Source organism: Gadus morhua, chromosome 1, assembly GCF_902167405.1.
Source record: "Gadus morhua chromosome 1, gadMor3.0, whole genome shotgun sequence".
Lineage (NCBI taxonomy): Eukaryota > Metazoa > Chordata > Actinopteri > Gadiformes > Gadidae > Gadus > Gadus morhua.
The window spans coordinates 3,745,734-3,768,566 of record NC_044048.1 but is presented as its reverse complement, the minus strand read 5'-3'; the positions used below and the strand labels follow the sequence as shown (position 1 = coordinate 3,768,566).

Sequence of the window (22,833 nt, the reverse complement as noted above, 5' to 3'; positions counted from 1 at the left end):
ATGACTTCTCTGCCGCACTCATCATGTTATGAGACAACCTGAGGATAACTTACTCAGACGACGATGGTGGTGGACGAGCGGATCTGGCGGCTGTTTAAGCGCCACTGGCCCCAGACCGTCACGTACTGGTGCGTGTGCTTCAGCTACGGCCTGTGCATCGCGTTCCTTGGGCCCACCGTCGTGGACCTGCAGTGCCAGACGCGGTCCACGCTGGAGGAGATCACCTGGGTGTTCTTCGTGCAGCAGGTCTTCATGCTAGTTGGCATGGCTTTTGCAGGACTCTTTAAGAGAAGGTGAGTTCATGCCAATAAGCCATTTCATTGGAAACGCATGGGATTAAACATAGGTCGGCTATCCCCGGCACCCCCTAGCTGAGTGTCAAGGTGTCCCTGAGCAAGACGCCTCACCCTGACTGCTCCTGACTAGCAGCCTGTCGCCTTGCGTGTTTGACACCGCCGTCGGTGTCGGTGTATGAATGTGTGAACGTCAGGCGATTTTGTGTAGCGCTTTGAGTGGCCACTGGTTAGTAAATCGCTTTATTAATACATTCCATTTACCATCTAAACAATAACTAACAGCTTAATAAAGAAATCTCAAACTTTAAAAGATTACAAAGATGAAGACATGGCCTATGGGTGCACCCAAACTTTTTTTTTTTTTTATCTTGTTTCTTGAACAGGAATTCAATTGTCAAACACAGTTTTTAATGGTGTTTGATATAATTCATGACTCATGATATAATCAGGTATACACTGCCACTACATCAAGGTGACTTTGACCTGAGTAAATCAAAAGAGAAATCAACAATCCCTGTCAAGCTTTTATTTTACATATTATATATAACAAGCATATTAACGTTTTTACCCTACATCCTTGTCTTTGTTCGATATTTTTTTGAATTAATCAATTTAGTTGCATTATAAGTTCAATAGGTAGGCCTATTATAAATAATGGCAAACACCGGCCACAAACAGACAGTGCTCATGACATTGTCTTTATCTGACTGACCGAGCAGCAGTATGCATGAAACTCATGTGGTCGGCCAACAAGGAGGAGGACTACACAATATGTGTATTTCTAAGGCTGTGTTCACAGAGCCTGTTGTCTGCATCAACAGGTTGCACTTAGAAGTAAATAAAAGTACAATTCATTTTGCAATTGCAAGCTATGTTTCAGGTTGACGTCCTAGAGGTAGTTGTAGAAAATAGAGCTGTATTATGTTATTACAGTATCGGGACAATGAGAAGAGACCTAGAACGATGGTTATGTTGTTAGAACTCTAGTTCTATGATTCTAGGCGTAGCCGTTTAGACTCCGCCTTATGGGCTTGTCCCGTGCACGCACAGGCGTGACAATTTTAGCAATGCAACAATCAACGTGGGTACCGCCCACATTCCCCAAGGCACCCTGTGTATAAAGAGGCACACAGCAGAATTGGCACCTGAGCAGGTGGGAAACAGCTACGCCTTCAATCATAGAACCAGGGTCATTATAACATAACTATCGTTCTACTTCATCACAGGAAATGCAGCTCCAACTTTGCCCCACTAGAATGACAATATCCCTCGACCAAAATAACTGTTGATTTTCTTTGGGAGGACTGAGCATTGGGTCAAAGCAGCGCATAGGAGCTGTCCTTGTAAAGTAACAAGCAGCTCGGGCCCAGAGACAGAGCGGCCAACTCACCGGCCCCTTAGTAGAAACCAAAGCCATAAGAGCGCTGTCTTAAAAGTCAGAGCTTCCAAAGGGGCTTGAGACACCGAAAGGGTCCCTTGATAACCCACACAACACTGTGGGAAGATCCTAACGTGGTATAAGCAGTGGGGCTGCTCGATTATGGAAAAAAAGATTGAAATCAAGATTATTCAAACGATTATTTTTGGGTTGGAAAACATGATGTATTTATTCAGCATGTCACTCCAAAAAAGGCTTTGTAACTGAGAACTTTGAAAAAAAAATGCAGAAAATGTTCAAAAAGAAAATAGTCAAATCTAAAATAATTCACAAAAATGTATCCAGCTGTTTTATAAAACATTAAATAATAAATAAATCGAAAACTCGATTATATTAGTTTTGTGATCGTTTGACGCTGAAATCAAAATCGAGATCGAAGTTTGATTAATCGCCCAGCCCTAATAAGCAGCTGATAAAACAGGCTCAACATGTCTTGCCCCACGCAATAATCTCTTGACCAGTGGGCGATCGGTTACCGTAACAGCCTGCGTGGCCGCCGAAACGGCAGACGCATACTCTGATAGTGGGGAAGGCTCAACGTGGTTCTCCCCAATACACCTGGTCTGGCGGCACCGAGCAGAGTGCGGAGGGCAGCCTGAGCTTGGGGTGCGGAGAGCAGCCTGAGCTTGGGGTGCGGAAAGCAGCCTGAGCTTGGGGTGCGGAAAGCACCCTGAACTTGTGACGCCTGGGATTCAACCTCTGGTGAGCAAGCCACCGCTCTAGTCTGCACAAAAAGAGCAGACCCAGGGAAACCAGAGTGGGCGGCTGTCATCACCCCCAACAGGGGTATGACATGATAGACCTGGTCCCTCTCGTGGCGTCTGAGAACCTTCTCCACGTCGTCAGGCCCACATTACACCTTTCCAACTGTCATGGCTGACAGGCCATGAAGGAGAGCGGATTATGCTGTTAGCATTCGCAGCGCTCAGTGAGGCACATACATACTATCTGGGTGCTCCTCACCCAGGCAACGAAGCACGAGGCGTGCTCGTCGCCTGGTGGAAGCGCTGCCGGGCAGGAGGAGCAGAGGATCTGTGAAGGGGCTACACGTCTTTGCCTTCTTTTTTTCCAAGTGTGAAATTGGCGCTTGTAATTTGTGAGCGAAAAAAATGTCTCCCAAGTTTGCATCTCCTAAACTCCTTTGCATCTTCTCTTCTCAAATGAACTGATACACGTGTACGTGTGTCTTTTTATTTTTATTTTCTACAACTACAAATTCCACTCTCACAGGGGCTCAGTTCAGTTGTTTTGCTCCAATAATAACTTCATAACAGATACAAGAATATATTGCAGCAAAACTCTTGTCTAGCGGTGCTAATGTTAGCCACAAAAATGCTCCTTGACCCAACCAGGACAGCATTATCTGGGGTGATAAGACAAATACACAGTGAGTATTAATTAGGGACTGAGTATAAAACCATGATGTCTCATTACAGACAGACGAGGTTAATGGGGAAAGCCAGGGATCTGGTTAAGATAGCACTTAGTTATCCTCAGTGTGTATTGACTATTTCTGTTGTTGAGTGCCGTGATCATGGGAAGCTGCATATCGTTAGCCTCATAGCATAGTTGCCTCAGTCATATTTTAAGGTTCATCTTGTATTTAGCGTAAAAAATGCTGAGGTCAGATAGCTGACCTTATACATTATAAAAGGTAAAAAGCACTCTGATTGGCTTAGGATATAGCCAATGAGGCCCAGTAAATAGGCAACGTTAGGCGAGTGGAGTTACTTTAGATATCACAATTTGGCCAAAATATGACAAATATGACAAAATATGACATGAGGCTAACAATAATTATGTATGGTGTACCCATGTTGTCCACAAGCATACCCCATATGGATATGTTCAATGGTTGCCACAGGCCAGTAGGAGTGGTGTCTTTATATGAATGAGGGTCTCAAGAAAATATAAGATTTTGACAGGAAGTGACTCAAAAAGCCACATCAAAGGCTTGTAGCACAAACTGCTAATTAGATGAAATAATAATAATTAATTAATATAGCATTTAGCAATAATCATATGTCTATTAATGTTGTTTACCACCATGGATGCAATAAGATTACTGTGTGTCGAGAGATGTAAATTGTCTGTTACCTCCATCATGTCCTACAACCTGGTCAGTGACCATGGGGACTACGATAAAAATACCTTTTCAGTTACCAATTATTTCATTACTTGAATCTGAATATATCAAAACATTTCCTAGAACAGTCAGGTTCGGGAACCTTCCTGCATTTTCGTTCCACCAATGCAATTCTGCCTGCATCTTTTGGTCTGAAGCAATTTGAAAAGAGTTCACAGCAGGAGACTCATGTGGTTTTCTTCGTTGACTGATGTAGACCATTAAGCAGTGGAGGTAAAACAGATAATGTGACATTGGTCTCTCCACTGAGAAAAACAGTGGCCTGTTCTAAAGGCTTGAGGACCTGCTCCAGCTCCTTGAGTAACACCCCTTGCCCACTGTATCCGTCTGTTGACAGATCTGCATGCATTTTGGGTCCGTCCGTTCCGTCGGCGCTGTCTCTTGCGTTCAGAAGTTGAGAAAATTTTAACTTTTCAGGCTGCAACGGATCCATCGGCCAATCAGATCATGGCTCCGTTGGCAAATACCACCCCCCCCATCCGTCAGACACGCCTTCCGTCGTCCATTGACGGACGGATGCAGTTGGCAAGCTGCGTAAGCTCCAATTGTCATTCCTCAGATCCAGGTACTGCTTCCCACGCTGTGTAACTTCTGGGTCCGAAAGTGTTGCGACCACTGGCCACCGTTGTTCCAAAAGGCGACTCACCATGTAGTGCGAACTCTTCCATCTTACAGAGACATCCTGGATCAGGGTATGCTCGGCTGTACCCCACTGTTTTTGTTACTGTTTCAGCTTGCTGCTAGCCAGCTCACTTTTCTTGAAATGCTTCACAAGGTACCCTGCAGCCCCGACTGTCCTGTCGATCATGGGATTCTTCTTCAAGGCACGGTTGACCACCAGCTGAAGCGTATGGCCAGCATCATGATGTGACGCACGCTACCCCATGTTTCTCCTCTAGGATGCGAAGAGCTGCAACAACATCACCCGCGTTATCATGTACAATCGCCAGTACATTATCTCGAAGGGAGAAATCTAATTTCTCTGCCACCCTCTCCACCAAAGAGGCAATATTTTCAGCAGTGTGCCGCTCCTCAAGCGGCATTGTAGTTAAGGTGACAACTAAGTATGACTCAGTGGCAACACTTGTCCAAGCATCAGTAGTTAGCGATAGTTTGGAAGTGCTTTTTTTTTGTTCACTTTTCACTTTGTCAATGGTAGCCAACATTTTTTCTCTCCATTAAGTCAGTGAAGCGGCGCTTGGATGGAAGGGTGTATCCTGAATGGAAAGTGTTAACCATTTCACGGAAGCCTTCACCATCAAAAAAAGCAAGGGGCCTCATGTCCTTTACAATCATATGGGGTTTTCACACCAAAAAGAACCAAGAGCCAGTTCCGGGCTGGTGCTAGGGCCAGTTCCAAACAGGTTCCAGCCTTATCACAGTTATGAACCAGTTGGTTTCACAGCGGCCAGAGCCAGACATGGAGCCGGCGAGAGCAACGTCATGAAGTCACTGCAAACGTCTCCGCTTTCCCAGCAACCCTCGCGCCTTGCCGGAACTGTACAATAAGAAGAAGAACCCTCGCGCCAGTTTCAAACACAATGTACAACAATTTCGTTTTCACGTCAATCCGTGTATGGTTCTTTGAATATTCGGATTTAAAACAAAATGAGAAAAAACAATTAACAGAGTCGTTTTTTGTTTTTCTGTTTCGGGTTCAAAAAACCAACACACAAAACACAAAAATAAAATGCCGTTTATTAGTTTATTCCTTTTGCCCTTTATCCGATTCAAAACCAAATCAGAAAAAAACCAAAAAACAACTCTGTTAATTGTTTTTTCTGATTTTGTTTTAAATGGGAATATTCAAAGAACACGTCCATTGTTTCACGTCCATTGTTTACTTTGGTGTTTTAAAAATGCCGGTCTTCGTTGGTCTTCCTGTTCAGGTAAGGATAACCCCGCCCCCTGCCCCCGGCATAAAAGCAGTTCTAGTTTTAGCCCAGCTCAATCCTGGGGCTGGAGTTGAACCGGTTTTTAGATGCCGGAGCCGGTTCTCTGGCGGTGTGAAACCAAAACACTGGCCCTAGCTCCGAACTAGCCCGGAACGGGCTCCGATTTTGCGGCGGTGTGAAAGGCCCAATAGAGATGATGCTGCTGAGCAATTTTCCAGTTTTTGCACTATTTTGAGTGTAATGAGTAAAATTTGGAGGCTGAGTGGGAGCAGAATTATCGAGTGTGTTGATCACTCTGAGTGTATACAGACTCTGTATACACTCTGATCATTTGGCAGAGCTTTTGTAAAAAGTTAAGTTTCATTTGTCCGCCATTACTCCTCCCGACACCTGAAGTCATTGACAGTAGAAGTGCACTTGAAGTCGACGTTTCTACTGAATGTTAAAGTAAGTAATAATTCATCATTTTTTGTTTTAAATATGCATATCTGTTGAATTTGTATTTTCCTAACGGATTTTCCAACTTGTATTTTCCTTACATATTTTCCATCTCCGATTTGATATACCCTACAAGATAGGCTAATTACGTGCTGGTTATGAAGTATTGGCATGAAACTACAGTTTCTCATGTTATCTGGCAGTTATTCATTCAAAATTATTAGAATACCATGCCTTAAGATCATGCTGCCATCCATTATGAGCCCTATTCGTCAGTGTTTCAGACCAACATGCATAGCAAACGTAGCAGCTAGCAAGCTAACTAAGTAACTAAGTCCTTTAGCTAACTTCTGTGCAACATTCATGTATGAGTTGCCCGTCAATGAAGCATGTATGGAAAACTAGCGTTTTTGGAATGTGGTGAGAATTTTTATATTTTATGGATCAAAATAGTTGAATAACAATAGTAGAGATAGAGTGTTTTGTTATTTTATTGATCTATTTTCTATAGCTTGTATTATGTATCTAAAGGTTTATCTTCTTTAGTTGCCAAGAAATTTGATCTTCCTACAATGGATATCCAAGTCTTTGATGACTCAAAGACAGAAGTTGATCAGGATATTGAATAAATATTTGCTGAAGCAACCTGTTCTTTGTGTCCTGGAAATTGTTATCCCAGAGGCAATTTTTGAAGATAGAACTGATGGTAATTTGCATATTTTTTCACATTAATTACCAACAGTATTCTTTGCATCAGCAATAATAGCGTCTATTGACAGTGGCTGCATGTTGTCAAAGTAGTATTAAAATATTAGACCATTGGTATGGTTTTGTACTACAGATTCTTTCAGTTCTCCCATGAAGACTCATTCACCAATAAACACGAATAAAGATTTATTTTGAATGATAACATAAGAGAATATTTTGCATGAAAATCTTTGGAGGGAGCCCCATCATGGATCCAGGACGACGTGTGGACTCGGCATATCCTGCCAGGACTTGGAGGGGCGGAGCCTTCCCCAAAAGAAAGGATGTAACGCTAGAAATAAATGATAACCCGGCATGTCCTGCCAGGACTGGCAGGGGCGGAGCCCACCCCCAAAAGATGGGATATACAAAAGGGAGTAATGAGAACATACATACCCACTGTAGAAAAGGGGGCAAGGATCTATACTGCTTCTGGAGGATAAATACATAACCAATGTACAACATATTAAGAGTCAATCATATACCACATGAAACCGTTTGCTGAATATACCATCAGCGAGATCAGTGGAAATTTAGAGCACTCTGCAGATGTTGCTGCAGCAAGCCTCGAGTGCCTTCGTGTTGTACCACCGACGTGGTCAACGCACTCACCAGGGTTGCTGCAGTGAACATGAGTACGTCTGTGTTGTTCCAGCGACGTGGTCAACAAACTCACGAGTGCCCGTGTTGTGCCACCGACGTGGTCAACGCACTCACTGGGGTTACTGCAGCCAAACTTTGAGTGTTTGATGTTGTGCCACCGACGTGGTCAACAAACTCAGAAGTGCCCGTGTTGTGCCACCGACGTGGTCAACACACTCACGAGTGCCCTTGTTGTGCCACCGACGTGGTCAACGCACTCACCGGAGTTGCTGCAGTGAACATTGAGTGCTTTCGTGTTGTGCCACCGACATGGTAAACAAATGGAATATCCCAGTTCTGAGAGAGCACACAAATCTATTCAAGATATTGAGAGTGATAGGCGAGCGTTTGTCTGGTACTTTTGGCAGTGACTTTCGGTAGAAGACGAATTGCGGGAGCCAAAAGTAAACTAGGAAAGCCAGAATCCTGGCATCTTGCATGAATTGAATTCCAGCCAAGTTTCTACGAATAGAAGACGGTTTTTGTCTACTGGATTCTAAGCAGTGGAGGATGAAAGCGCAGACAATGGGGACCGACACTGGGAAACTGATACATATATGGAAATGCAAAATAAATTAAACAAAGCCCATGCATGGCTGTAGGCTTTGAGGGTAGACGGAGCTATGGCTTCTGCCATGAAGATCCTAGTGGAGTCTAACAGAGAATTTAAACTGTGTATTGGATCCACATTCGCTGCGGAGCATAGACGTCTGAATTCCTGGAAACGGAAACGGGAGAGAGAATCAGCTAGAACATTATAGTGACCAGGTATATGCGCAGATTTTATGATGACATTGAGAGTAACGGACTGCCATGTTAGACGTCTGAGCAGAGACATAATAGTAGCGCACGCATATCGCTTTGTATTAATCATTGCCAACACTGCTTCGTTATCGCAGAACATGGTTATCCATTTACGACGCCATTCTTGCCCCCACGAAACGCTAGCAGCCACGATTGGGTAAAGTTTGAAGAGCACAAACGACTCGGACCCGAGGGCGAATGTGCGAAATTCGGCTAGTCATCTTTCGGCAAACCATTGCCCTTGGAATAAACCCCAAACCCGACCGAAGGCGCCGCATCGGTAAGTAGTTTGAGATAATCTGATGATTTGGGCATGTCATTATAAAAGAAAGATATACCGTTCCAATTAACAAGGAGAAACAACCAGAATTTGAGGTCAGACCTGCAGCCTTTGTTGAGGTATATTATGTTGTTCAGATTTGGGACAGAAAGGACCAGAGTTAGAAGACGAGAGATGAACGAGCGCCCTTAAGGTATAAAGCGCAATCCTAACTTCTGCTCAATCAATTTCCAATCAAAACAAAAGTACCTAAAACTTGCCAAAAAACCCTGGACTACTTTGCACTCAACCAAATTAGAAAATGTTGGATATTCTTACCTGGACAACCCACGCTCTGAGGGCAGAGGAGGGGGTACTGCTGCTGTTTACCATCAAGACCTCCAACCCCACCCACTCTCCATCCCTGCTGCCCCATCATTTGAACACCTGGCTTTCAAACTCAGACTGCACAAGAATTCTGGTCTCACAGTACACGCCCTCACCTACAAAGAGCACATGCACCTCTACAAAGCAGCACTTAACAAACCCCATTCTGTCTACTACTCTGGCATCATTCATTCTAGATCCTCCAACCCACGCACTCTTTTTTTCCACCATAAATAAACTCCTCAAACCCCAGGATAACATCTCATCCTCATTCACCCCGGAGAAATGCAATAAATTCCTATAATTTTTCAGAAATCATCCACAACCAGCTTGCCACCTCCTCTACAACAAGCCTTGACTCAGAAACTCCACTTCCTTCAACCTCTGACCACCAGCTTTCCATCTTCTCACCCATAACCACAGCAGACCTCTTGAAAATACTCTCCACCATGAAATCTTCCACCTCCCCCCTGGGCCCCATGCCCTCATCTCTCTCACCCCACTCATCACAGACACCATCATCTCCTCCCTAAACTCTGGCACCGTTCCCCCACTGCTTAAGCTTGCAGCCATCACCCCCTTCCTTCAAAAACCCGGCCTTAACTCCGACGACCCCAACAACTTTAGACCCATCTCCAACCTCACATTCCTCTCAAATCTACTGGAAAGGGCCGTCGCAACACAACTCAAGCAATACCTCCTCTCCAATAACCTGTATGAAACATTCCAATCCGGCTTCCGAACCTACCACAGCACTGAAACATTCCTACTTAAAGTCACTAACGACCTCCTACTCTCCTCTGACTCCGGCTCCCTCACCATTCTCCTCCTCCTCGACCTTAGTGCTGCCTTCAACACCATCAATCACTCCATCCTCCTCAGCCGTCTGCACTCCATTGGCATCACTGACTCCCCCCTCTCCTGGTTCACCTCCTAAGATTCCAATACATTTCCATCAACAACCACAATCCCACACCATCCCTGTCTCACACGGAGTCTCCCAAGGTTCAGTGCTTGGCCCCATCCTCTTCATCCTCTACATGCTCCAACTAGGTCACATCATCCGCCGCAATTGTCTTCAATTTCACTGTTACGCCGACGATACCCAACTGTACATCACCACCACAGCCATTACTCCTGCCATCCCCTCCACTCTCACCAACTGTCTCACTGACATCAAAACCTGGATGGACCACAACTTCCTCAAACTCAACGGCAATAAAACTGAAATGATCATCTTCGGCCCTAAAACCATCATCCCCACGTCCCAGAACTTCTCACTTTGCATCGATGGTCACTCTGTCCCCCCCCCCAGGTCAGAAACCGCAGCATCATCATGGAGCCCACGCTCTCCTTCAAGTCACACATAAACAATGTCAGAAAAACATCCTTCTTCCACCTCCGCAACATTGCACGCCTTCGACCCACTCTATCATCCTCAGCTGCCGAAACACTAATCCACACCATCATCACTTGCAGACTCGACTATTGCAAAAGCATTCTGTATGGCCTTCCCTCCAATATTCTTCAAAAACTGCAATATATACAAAACTCTGCTGCCTGACTGCTTACTCACTACCCCTCCAGAGAACACATCACTCCCATCCTCCGTCAACTTCATTGGCTTCCAATAAAACAACGCATCAATTTCAAGATCCTCCTCACCGCCTACAAAGCGCTAACAAACTTTACACCCTTGTACATAACAGATCTCCTCCATCGCCACTCCCCCACTCGCCGCCTACGCTCCGCTGATGCCAACCTTCTCACCCCCATCACCAAGACCAAGTACCGCACCCTGGGGGGCAGAGCCTTTGCCATCGCCGCCCCTACCATCTGGAGCTCCCTGCCTCTGGCCATCTGAAACTCTGATGCACTCTGTTTATTCAAAAGTCAACTTAAAACCTATTTCTTCAGGACCACCTACAACATTTGACTAATCATCCTCCGCCAACTTCCACCCTCTCCTGCTCTCTTAATGTGTTGCCTATTGTTGTGGTGTTGTTTATTTTTTCCTTTCTTATTTGTAAAGTGTCTTTGAGCATTTAGAAAAGCGCTATAAAAAAGTGATCAATTATTATTATTTATTATAGGAGCATTATTACAATGCAGAAAATGATGTGGATACCTGTCCTGGAAAATAAAAACACTTCAGAAGGAGGCATCAGAGAGACGACCTAAGCGCTCACAGTCACGGCGATCACAAAACTGTGCAGTTTTTGGTGTTGGTCACTGCTTATATTAGCTTGACCCCCGTATAATTTTGGGCTCAAATGAACACACAGTATGTGTTTTATTTGTTCATTTTTGACTAGGTACATACTTTTGATCATGTGTGGTCATCCTGGCCTGTAGTTTTGGGAATACTTCGTGCTTCAGAAAGAAAAGCCTTACCATGTAACATTCATGTTATCTGCAATCATTTTAGGTGGACCAAGAACTTACAGAGATCCTTTTGAAGAGGCTAACTGGTTGAATGTCAGTGTCAGGAAGCTATTGCCCTGATGAAGCACCCCGCTGATGAGGCAGTGGTAAAGGCAAAGATGAGGTTAACTCTGATCTACCGTCAGAAGGTTTTGCATGACCCTGACAAGTCATCTGAAATTCTGGCCATTTTCCCACGGTTCATGGAAATACCAGGCCTGGTATGTCAACCTTATTTTTCTACGTACTAATGTGAATTCTGAAGGTGATTTTGGGTTGTAGTTAATATGTGTTGGGTAAAAGATATCGTCTCTACTTTGTGATTTTGTGTAGATTGATCAAGATTTTAGTCTTCTTTTCAGAGTCAACCTCTGCAAAGCTGTTGGAGAAGTGGTCTACCAACATAAAACCAAAGGTCATCTCACAGAGCCGTGACCTCGCACAGACTGGGGAGGTACAAGATCTCATCCAGAATGCCGTTGCCACTGAAGTCGAAGAAGGTAAATATATTGTCCCATCATAATTGCAATGGAATTGATTAATTACTGAGAAATTAAGGGTACTGCCTTATACTGGTTTTTCATCCATAATTCGTAGGTTAAAGTGAGTAAGAGGAGGTCTTCAAACTTGCATATTTTATTGTGTTATCTGTGCCTCCAGATTGGGACAGTGACATGTCTTCCCTTCTCCTGCTGGTTCATCTTTTGCCACCCTCCAGTCAAGGCCGCAAGCGACCGGTAAAGATTTCAGCCAGACAAACATGTGACTGACTTGTGGCGAAGAAGTAAAAGCTGAAGAAGGAAACTAGATGGAAAAAGTGTGTGCTTCAAAACGTGATGCCGTTTTTACGACTTTGCCACCTACGGAGTTTGTTATGTACGATCATTCGCCATGTTATTTCCCATAGACATTTGACCGAGGGAAACGGATGTCTCGGAGGCTGGACTTATTCTTCAGAGGTCTATTCACCTCTTCTCTCAGTCTTCATCTTCTCATCTCTGTCTTCCTCCTTTTTTTTGTCTTCTTCTTATGTCTTTGCAACCTCTTCTTTACTCATTTTATTTGTTTTATTGTATTTTTATTGTTTTCATTGTAATATATATTGTTTCTGTATTATTTATTGTCTTTGTAATCACAAGTGAATTCACTGCAATAATGAAAAGAAGTGCCTGAGAAATAAAGTGAGACATGGGTATACATCTTGTTTGGTAAATTATTTCAGTTAATTGTTGGTCGTAAAACAGAAGAAATGCATGATTATAAAAAATAACTCTGAAAAGGGTTGATAAATGACTCTTATATGAGGATAAACAACTCTGAAAGTTAAAGGTTGGGTATGGAATTCGCTTTTTTGGCCATTTTTGCAAAATTACTTGAAATCCTTATCATAACCCACTTACAGCCACTGAGTTAGAAGTACTGACATGAAAATTAAACAAGTCAATCATCTGAGGAACGGGCAGGGCTCGAAAAACTCCAGCCAATGATTTCCAGAGGCACCGAGTTGCATTGGACAGTAAGCACGTCAATCAAACGGTCGCACTGCAATTCCCCTCCCCCGCTCCCCGCGCGACCCCTTCGTGCACGTACTCAAAGCTCGTGACCCAGAGCAAGCTTCTGTTTGTTGTTATCCTGCGGTAGCTACTGGAGCTAGCTAACTAGCTAATGGCTCGCTCTCGCGCATCTGTGTTCTGTGGAGTCAGAGTCAGCGTTGAAGGAGAGGGGGTAGGACTATTTGAGTTGTTTATTTTCAAAATCTGCTGGCGTTTCGCAAATCCCATACCCAACCTTTAAGGAAAATGGGTTAGAGGCATTTTGTAATTTCTCTCAATAGAGTTGAGGCAGCTCTGAACTGAGTAGAATAGTGCTAGATTTACAACAGTGGAGGGAGGTGGACAAAAGTTACCACGGTTACCAAAATGGATGATGTGTGGTAGTTAGTCTAACAATGAACGAATCAACTACCTTTTTTAGCAGTATTCATAAGTGTTGGTGGGATGGGCAATGGGTGGGTGATTAACATGAGTTAATGAACTGTGCCATTGTATCATCCTCCCTCAGACTGGACCTCTCTCTGTGTGCTCTCTTCTGGAGCACCCTCCTCATCTCCGTGGCGTTTTCCCTCATCCCGCTCTGTTACAACCTGTCGCTGCTGGCCTTCGTCATGGTGATAGCTGGCATGGCAATGGGGGTGGTTGAAACCATCACGAACCTGCAGCTGGTGAAGATCTACCAGACGGACTCAGCCATATTCCTACAGGTGAGTGGGTTAGGGCTGTGTTGTCTGGAGCTTTGTGCTCCTGGTAGGGTCTCCCATGGCAGAGTGGCCTCAGGGGATGGGCCAGACTAAGAATGGTTCACCAAGACCCTATGGAAAATCATGAAAGCGGTGGAGAGACCCTGCCCGGAGGAAGCCAGGCCCCCATCTGGAGCCAGGCAGAGACGGAGGGCTCGCCGGCAAGCGCCTGGTGGCCGGGTTTGCGACGGAACCCGGCCAAGCACAGCCTGAAATAGTGACGTGCCCCCCCCACCCCCCACCCACTGGGCTCAGATGCGCTGCCACATGGGTGGCAGTGAAGGTCAAGGGTCTTGACGGACCAGACCCGAGCGGCAGAAGCTGGGGGAAAGGAACCGGGGCTTGTGAGGGCGATGGAGCGCTACAAATTAGATCTGGAGGGGCTTACCTCTACACACATTTTCCGCTCCGGTACCGTACTCCAGGATAGGGGTTGGAATCTATTCTTCTCCGGAGATGCCCAGGGCGTGAGATGCCGGGCGGGTGTGGGGATACTCATAAATCCCCGGCTGAGTGCTGCAGTGTTGGAGTTTATCCCAGTGGACGAGAGGGTTGCCTCTGCCTAAGGGTGGTGGGGAAAACTCTGACTGTTGTTTGTGCATACGCACCAAAAGGCAGCTCAGAGGATTCTGCCTTCTTGGAGACCCTGAATGGATTCCTGAATGGGGCTCCAGTAGGGGAATCCGTAGTTCTGCTGGGAGAATTCAACGCCCACTTGGGCAATGATAGACACCTGGAGAGACGTGATGGGGAGGAACGGCCTCCCAGATCTAAACCTAAGCAGTCGTCTGTTGTTAAACTTCTGTGCTAGTCATGGATTGTCTATAACAAACACCATGTTCCAACATAAGGATGCTCATAAGTGTACAACCGCCCACCTTGTTGGTGAGTTGGATCAGGGAATTGGGGAAGACTCTGGACAGACCTGGTCAGCGTCAACGTCTGGAGGTGGCCCCCCTTCCTAGGGATCTTCAACTCACACCTCAGATGGAGCTATATTCAGCTTTTATTTTAGGGTTAGACATCATATCCAACATCATATCAACATCATATCATATGAGTATGAAATGATGTCGGATTTGTATATATATATATTTTATATACATATTATATATTCATGAACGTGTGAAATGTTGCACTACTCTGTTCATAGGAAGTGAAACCAGGCAAGCTGCTTGCTTAACAAATGCAGGATTAATCATCCCCATGCAAAGTTTAGATGAAGACGACCCAGCGGACATGAATATACACTTTCCGGGCTGCTACTTCAGCCTGCTTGCTCAGAGCCTGTCGTACAGAACTCAGTTCTTGACTTGATGGACAGAGGCAATATGGAGAAATGTTTTTTCATAGTAGGGAACCAGAGGCAAACCTTTATTCTGTCAAAGTTTGACGCTCCGCCTAAATGGGAATTTTCATACACATACGCTATCTAGGTAGAGGTTGAGGTGGTTCCCAGAGACTCTCTCTGTTCTTTGACCTGTCAAGCACTCTGTGGTGACACCAAACCATGATGTTATGCCCAACTACAAGGCCTCAATGAATTCCCAGGCTTTGTAAGGGGACGGTACTGCATTCTAGTGACGGCAGATGGGACAATATATTCCATTCCAATACATAACCCACTCACTGCAACAGAGTCAATCACTCCAAACAGTCAATGTATCTCCTGTGTTGATCATGCTCGTCTCCGTCTGCTATGTCTGCTCTTCTAACAAGCTCTCCATCTACCTCACCTCATTTCTAATCGGAAATCATCATTGGAAAGAGAGGTGCCGGGACATCCCAGCATGCTTTGCAGGGAACGGTATCTGTTCTACGTGACATTGGTTTAGTGGTGAGGGAAGAGAGGGACATGCTAAACAGGGATATATGTTTCCCTTATCTGTTATATGATATTGCTTAGTCAAATTTGTTATTAAAAAAATTCATATTCATTCTCTTTGTCATTGTAGTTGTTCTTGTCATTTTGTCATTCTACTCGCTCCGGGGACGGTTAACAGGCATGCACTGCTCATTGAGAGTAACAGAAACTACATTAGGGCAGAACAGGGGTTGAATAATGCTAAAATCCATAACCCTCTCTCAGCCTACCACCTACAGCTGACGACTTATCATATCAAAAACAATGTCATATAACATCTTCGATTGTAATGTATTATGATACACTAACCCTATCACATGTAACATCACGATAATATAACATTATCACCAATCGCTTCCTCCATAGTTTCTGCACTTCTTCATTGGCCTGGGTGCCCTGGTGGTCCCCCTGATGGTCGACCCCTTCCTGTCTGATGGCTGCTTCCTGGGCCAGAACCTGACCTCCAACGGCACCGCCGCGGCCCCCAGCCCCTACCACCCCTACGTCATCCTGGAGCAAGAGACGGCCTGGCGACAAAACAGCTCCCTGCAGCCGCCCCCCACCGAGCGAGCGGCCGCAAGCCGCAGCGGCCTGGCCTTCTGGGTCATGGCTCTGGTCAACGTAAGGGCCGGCACAGGGGGGCGGCCTGGCCTTCTGGGTCACGGCTCTGGTCACGTAAGGGCCGGCACAGGGGGGCGGCCTGGCCTTCTGGGTCATGGCTCTGGTCACCGTAAGGGCCGGCACAGGGCTCAGGAAGGAGGGATCAGAGGACACATCTACATGTGTCATTTGTCAGAAGGAAGAGAAACAATGTATCTCTGTCGGTACAGTAAGGATGTTCATTGAACCAAGGGCAAAGCACTAACACTCACTAGGTTAAACCATTCCCCGTGTACAACGAAGAAAGATAGCATAAGATTCTACACAAGGCTAACTACTATCTTAAGTGCAAGGACGTACAACATCCAATAAGTGCGTACATTAAGTGGCAGGAAGTACAACATACGGGGGGGGGGGGGGGGGGGCTATGCAGGCTATGCAGAGTCTAGTTGAACTCTGACTCACATTATGAATACAACTTTATTTAGATTACATCCTTTTGGTTTGTAAATTAGTCTCCTGCTAGTCAGCTTTTTTCATGACTTCTACGGTCACGATTCAAAAGTACTTTGAGAAAGTCAGAGGGTCTGAGAGGGTTAGAGGAAGTGAGTTTGATGTGTGCCCTTAGACTTCAAGGATATATCAAATATTGACATACATTGTGTGTGTGTGTGTGTGTGTGTGTGTGTGTGTGTGTGTGTGTGTGTGTGTGTGTGTGTGTGTGTGTGTGTGTGTGTGTGTGTGTGTGTGTGTGTGTGTGTGTGTGTGTGTGTGTGTGTGTGTGTGTGTGTGTGTGTTCCAGCTGCCTGTCCCGCTAGTAGTGTTCATCTTGATGTACAAAAAGCGCTTGCTGCCTTGCTCAAGGACCGGCACTCATCTTCTGGACAGACGAGAGCCTCAGGAGCCCGAGTCCTTCTCTTCCAAGAGTCCACCGGAGGAACAACAGCAGTGTGAGACCTGCTTATAAATATATATTTATGTATGTATATATACATGTATGTATTATGTATTTATTCATGCATCATTTTAAGAGTCCTTTTCCTAGAGTTGTTCCCACCTGAGTTGGTCCCGAGATGAAGTGTCTGTGAAAGGGGTCTATTTTAAAGATGCGTACCACCTCTTGTCCCCCAGGTCCTGTTGGGTTGTTCAGGTGCTTCAACGTCAGCAAGCTGAGGGACCGGCCCCCCTTTTTCTTCCTGCTGCATGTCCTGGCAGGAGCCATCCTCTTCTGCACTGACGGCATTATTGTGAGCACACACACACACACCCCTGCATTTGTATGTATTACAACATTAAAGTTGGGATGCTTATAAATGATACCATAGTAGACTGCTAACGGCCAGTGGCGTCACTAGGCCGTTTCATTCGTGCTAAAGCCCCGGAGATTATTTCATTAGCCCTGAATCTTATTTTTTTAGCTTGCTTTACACTAGAAACAAACATTGGGATTCCAGGGGCATCTCAAAATAAAGTAGCTTAGTCCTTCTAGATAGTCCTTCTGCCACGAGAATAAACGGTTTAAAAACATAACTTTGATATAACTTGAATGGAACTTTATTTGTCTAGGGATAAGCAGCACAGCAGTCAGGTAGCTATTTAAAGCTATAATAAGCTATAAAAAACTATACACAAATAAAAAAATAAATAAAAGTATTTTGTGTAGTTAGGTAAAGCATTATGAAATATGTGCATACGCAATAAAGCATACAAAAAAAATTGCCTTTTCCTTTTCCCTCTGGGCTTAACCTAGAAACACCCCTGCTAAAGGCTAAGTGTTTTTTGCCTGTTACATTTCTTACAGGACATAAAGTAATTTCATTGATTTGATAAAGAAAATCAAGAGGAAGTGTGCGTTTGCAGGTTTTATGTGAAGAAGAGTATGTGAAAGAATATTTTACATTTGCCCTTTGATTTCAAGGATACACGTGGAAGCGTTGCACCCTTGAATATCACTCTGTTATTCTGCTGTTCCTCCCAGAATGCATAGGGTTACCTGAAGGTAAATTTGGGTTAGGGAATTAACAAGAACAACTGATCTGATAAAAGTCTACATTGGTTGATTCTTCATGCATGCACACACACACACACACACACACACACACACACACACACACACACACACACACACACACACACACACACACACACACACACACACACACACACACACACACAAAACACGGTGGTTTCAATCACTGTGTGTATGTGAATGTGTGCAGGGCGCCTACACTGCCTTCGTCTTCACGTACGCCGAAACCTCCCCGCTGAAGATGAGTCATCATGACGCCAGCTTGCTGACCAGTTTGTTCTGGGCCTCGGTGACTGTGGGCCGGCTGGCCTTTGTCTACCTGTCCTACCGCTTCCCTGCTGTGCGCCTCATCCTGTTGAGCCTGGTAGGAGAGACACACGATGAGGCGTAATAAAGTGATGAGTGGAAGGACGCTTCATATCAAGGTCTGGTGTTTCTGTAGAACATGGATGACTGTTGAATCAAATGCACGGTGATTTCAATCACTAAAATAAACAATATAGTCTATAGAGTATATTGTTTCCACTAAAATAAACAATATTGTCTGTAGACTATATTGTTTCCATTAAAATAAATAATGCATTTAATTCTACAGTTGGGTACAACGTTCTTCACGGCCCTACAGCCTTTCTACAGCACCCATAGCAGCGGCCTGTCACCCATAGCAGCGGCCTGTCACCCATAGCAGCGGCCTGTCACCCATAGCAGCGGCCTGTCACCCATAGCAGCGGCCTGTCACCCATAGCAGCCGCCTGTCACCCATAGCAGCGGCCTGTCACCCATAGCAGCGGCCTGTCACCCATAGCAGCGGCCTGTCACCCATAGCAGCGGCCTGTCACCCATAGCAGCGGCCTGTCACCCATAGCAGCGGCCTGTCACCCATAGCAGCGGCCTGTCACCCATAGCAGCCGCCTGTCACCCATAGCAGCGGCCTGTCACCCATAGCAGCGGCCTGTCACCCATAGCAGCGGCCTGTCACCCATAGCAGCGGCCTGTCGCCCATAGCAACGGCCTGTCATACATAGCAGCGGTCTGTTCTACAGAAACACCAGACCATGATATGAACCGTCCTTCCACTCATCACTTCATTACGCCTCATCGTGTGTATATATCGTGTGTATAGATATATTTCTTTTTTTTTAGCAATACCATTATGTTCTTTTGTTATATTTTGTCAAATGATTGATTTTTTAATCGTGTAATAAGCGGGACAATGTGCAGCAATTTTGAGCTACTTAAAATACTGAAAGTGTTTAAACACACACAAACACACACACACACACACACACACACACACACACACAAACACACACACACACACACACACACACACACACACACACACACACACACACACACACACACACACACACACGTGTAAGTGCTCATGTGTGCGTGTGTATGCGTGTGCATGTGCGTGGTGTGTGTGTGCGTGTGTGCTGCAGCTGGGTGTTGTGATAGTGCAGTCTCTGTTGCTGATCTTCTACTACAGCAGTGTTTTCCTCTTCGTCGGCACGTGTTTGCTCGGCCTCTGCATCAGCAGTGTGTTCCCCTGCATCCTGGCCTACACCGAGGAGTTACTGGACTATAAAGGTACACACCCAGACAGGCAAGATGTGATGTCAACCTCGTGTGTGGAACAAAGGCCACCTACTGTCCCTCTGTACTGTGTGTTTTACAGGGTGTGCTGCAACCGTGCTGGTGACCAGCGCTGGCACTGGAGAGATGGTCTTACAGGTTATAGTGGGCTCGGTATGTAACACACACACTATGGAGTTGTGTGTGTGTGTGTGTGTGGGTGTGTGTGTGTGTTTGTGTGTTTGTGTGTGTGTGTGTGTGTGTGTGTGTGTGTGTGTGTGTGTGTGTGTGTGTGTGTGTGTGTGTGTGTGTGTGTGTGTGTGTGTGTGTGTGTGTGTGTGTGTGTGTGTGAATATAAAAACAATGGGACACAGCCTTCCCATTGAAACTTATAACGAAGGCTGTATATTTATCGGTTGTACCCGTGCCAGAGCTGCATCTGAACCAGTATTCTATGAAATACACATTTATGCACTACAGAGTGTACCGTTTCCTGGCGTACTAATGGTATGTGTCCCAAAAGAACGCATGTTCTTTTGAATCAATGTCGATGTTAACAGCTGCAGCATAGCCTTGTGAACAAGACAAGATCTCTAGATTGGCATAAGTGTTGTATGCAATATCGATGGTTAATGATTTTGTTGTGCAGAGTCTGTTAGGGAGTGCAAAAAACTACAGGAGAAAGGCTTGTTCACCTGTTCTGCAGCTAGACATTACTTAGTCTTTTCCTTGTTCAGAGATGAGCCAATGGGAAATCCAATATTACCATTACACCTTACACCAAGTCCAACTTTAATCACGTTTATGTCAGCAATATATGTCAATAAGAAAACAAGAAAATGGAAAGAAGGATAGTGCCCAACTCTATAACCAGTCTACCTGTAAGTATTTCTGAGTCGGATGCTCTTGCCCTTACATGCTCCATAAATAAGCTACAACATCATGTTAAGAGGGTGACCCAATGTTTTATTTTGACTCGATCCGCAGTTGCAAAAAGCGGTAGTAGAATGACCAAAACATGATTGAACATGTCTGCGTCATGACGAGTAACACGTTGCGCGGACTGCACCAGCATAGCCCTCACGGTGATGAGGACTGGATGGAAACCACTGATCAGCCTCCAGGGACAGAAACACAACCCTTTTACAGACATGTAAAAAGAAACAAAAGATTTACTGTATCAGAATGACGGAGAAGGAAGCACATAGTACAGTAGCTCCTCGTGAAGGCGGTTGTGTAAGGCGTTGGGTGTGTAGTGAGTGACTGTGCACCTCTACCTCATTGATGGTTTTTCATCTAATGCTCACAACTGCAGCAGTAACAGAAACATTTTATTAACTGGGAACAGCAGTTATATATTGTCTTGCTAAATGACTTTGTGTCATTCGGTCTGCAGCTAGTTTGCTGCTGGGTTTGCTAGTCAGACTTTGTGGAGTCTGTACTGCATGCTTGAGCGACTGCATACTGAATGTGGATTTATGTGTGTTTGACGTACCAGTGTGTCCCTGTTACCTTTTGTATGACCCTTTTGTCTGGCACCATGTAGGGGATACAGCATCGGGGCAGCTACGCCTTCCCGCTGTCTAACATCATTGTAGCTATCCTGGCCTTTGGTATTTTTATAGTGCTCCTCTTCTTGCATCATCTACACATCAAATCTCAGAAAGGTACTGTAGTCCCCTGCCCCGCAGACAACGTCTCTGATTATCTAGAAATGTTATTGATTTATTCCAAAAAGCTAAATGTGAGAAATAACAGTAAAAGCAAACAACAGTAATAGCATCAAATATATATTTTTTTTATCCATGAGACAATTTGCCTCACACTTTGGTTTGCCTACTGTTTACATTTACATTTACATTTAGGGCATTTAGCAGACGCTTTTATCCAAAGCGACTTACATAAGTGCATCAAAATAAAAATAAATAAATAATAAATCCTTCCTGATTCTGATCAATATGTCGCTGTCGGTACAGAAAGAATAGAACCAAGAGCAAGTACAACCATCGCTAGGCTAACCAATTCCCCGTGTTACAGCAATGATAGCAGCTACTGCAGTTGCTACACAGTTAAGTACTATAATACAGTACAATACTACTGTTTGGAAGGCCTTTAATTATTTATCCATTATTAAAGGAGTAGTATCACTCCTATATTATTTTTCTACTTTTCCCTTTGCTTTAGAATTTTATATGACGCATGTATACATGGTCTACTAAGCTTGAAAAATCAAGTCCAAGCCAGGGGGAGTATTCGCACCAAGAAGAACACCCCTCAATTGGTGCGGGAAACAGCTGTTTGCGCTCAAACTTTCTTGTGTCATAGTAGTGTGACAACAGTTTTGAAGTGTTCGACCAATCACAACAGAAATTGTGATAGGTCGTAATTGGTTTTGCAAAAATGAACAGTGCAAGAATAATAAGGGGTATTTCTGACATACAAGCATGTAACCCTATTCTAGTAGTACCCCAAAATGCAATTATTAACCCTCAGCATTATATTGGATATTTAACACTTTTTATTCAGTACTAGTTTTCGGGTGTGGAGATGGATACAGGAGAGGCTAAACTTTGTATAGAACCTTCCCTGCACCAATTTTTCCATGAGATGAATGATGGTGTTGTCACTGAGAGTCCTGAAGGTCCACTTGGGTTGTCCTCACAGAACCGTCCAAAGACGTCGCCGCGACAAACATTCAGAGGTCAGGAGGCCCCTGACAGCCAGCGCAAGTCCTCAAAAGACAAAACACATGGGTTATTTTTGTTATTTTCCATGTTTCATGCACATTATTTGTAATAAATGTATCATGCAGCATACAAAATGGTCATCTATGGGGTGAATGTCAAAGAACAACTTTTATTGAATTGTTGCATTTTATTCCACTTTGCTGTGACTCAGAAAAGTATCCCTGACAAAAATGACGAGCACAAAATCCATTTTTCAGGTTGATAAGTATTTGTGAACATGACTCAGGAGGAGCTGGGAAGTGA

The 22,833-nt window shown here is 44.7% G+C and overlaps 1 protein-coding gene across 1 annotated transcript; it reads left to right on the top strand.

Annotated features, from left to right (window-relative positions):
• On the top strand, positions 1 to 22,635 carry mfsd4aa (major facilitator superfamily domain containing 4Aa). The gene is made up of 10 exons (XM_030357248.1): positions 1 to 293; positions 13,538 to 13,736; positions 16,003 to 16,257; positions 17,039 to 17,186; positions 17,368 to 17,483; positions 18,456 to 18,629; positions 19,711 to 19,858; positions 19,947 to 20,017; positions 21,390 to 21,510; positions 22,508 to 22,635. Exons 1-10 carry the CDS (start codon positions 64 to 66, stop codon positions 22,558 to 22,560), a joined length of 1,515 nt encoding a protein of 504 aa, XP_030213108.1. The 5' UTR covers positions 1 to 63; the 3' UTR covers positions 22,561 to 22,635.
• The last annotated feature ends 198 nt before the right edge of the window (positions 22,636 to 22,833 follow it).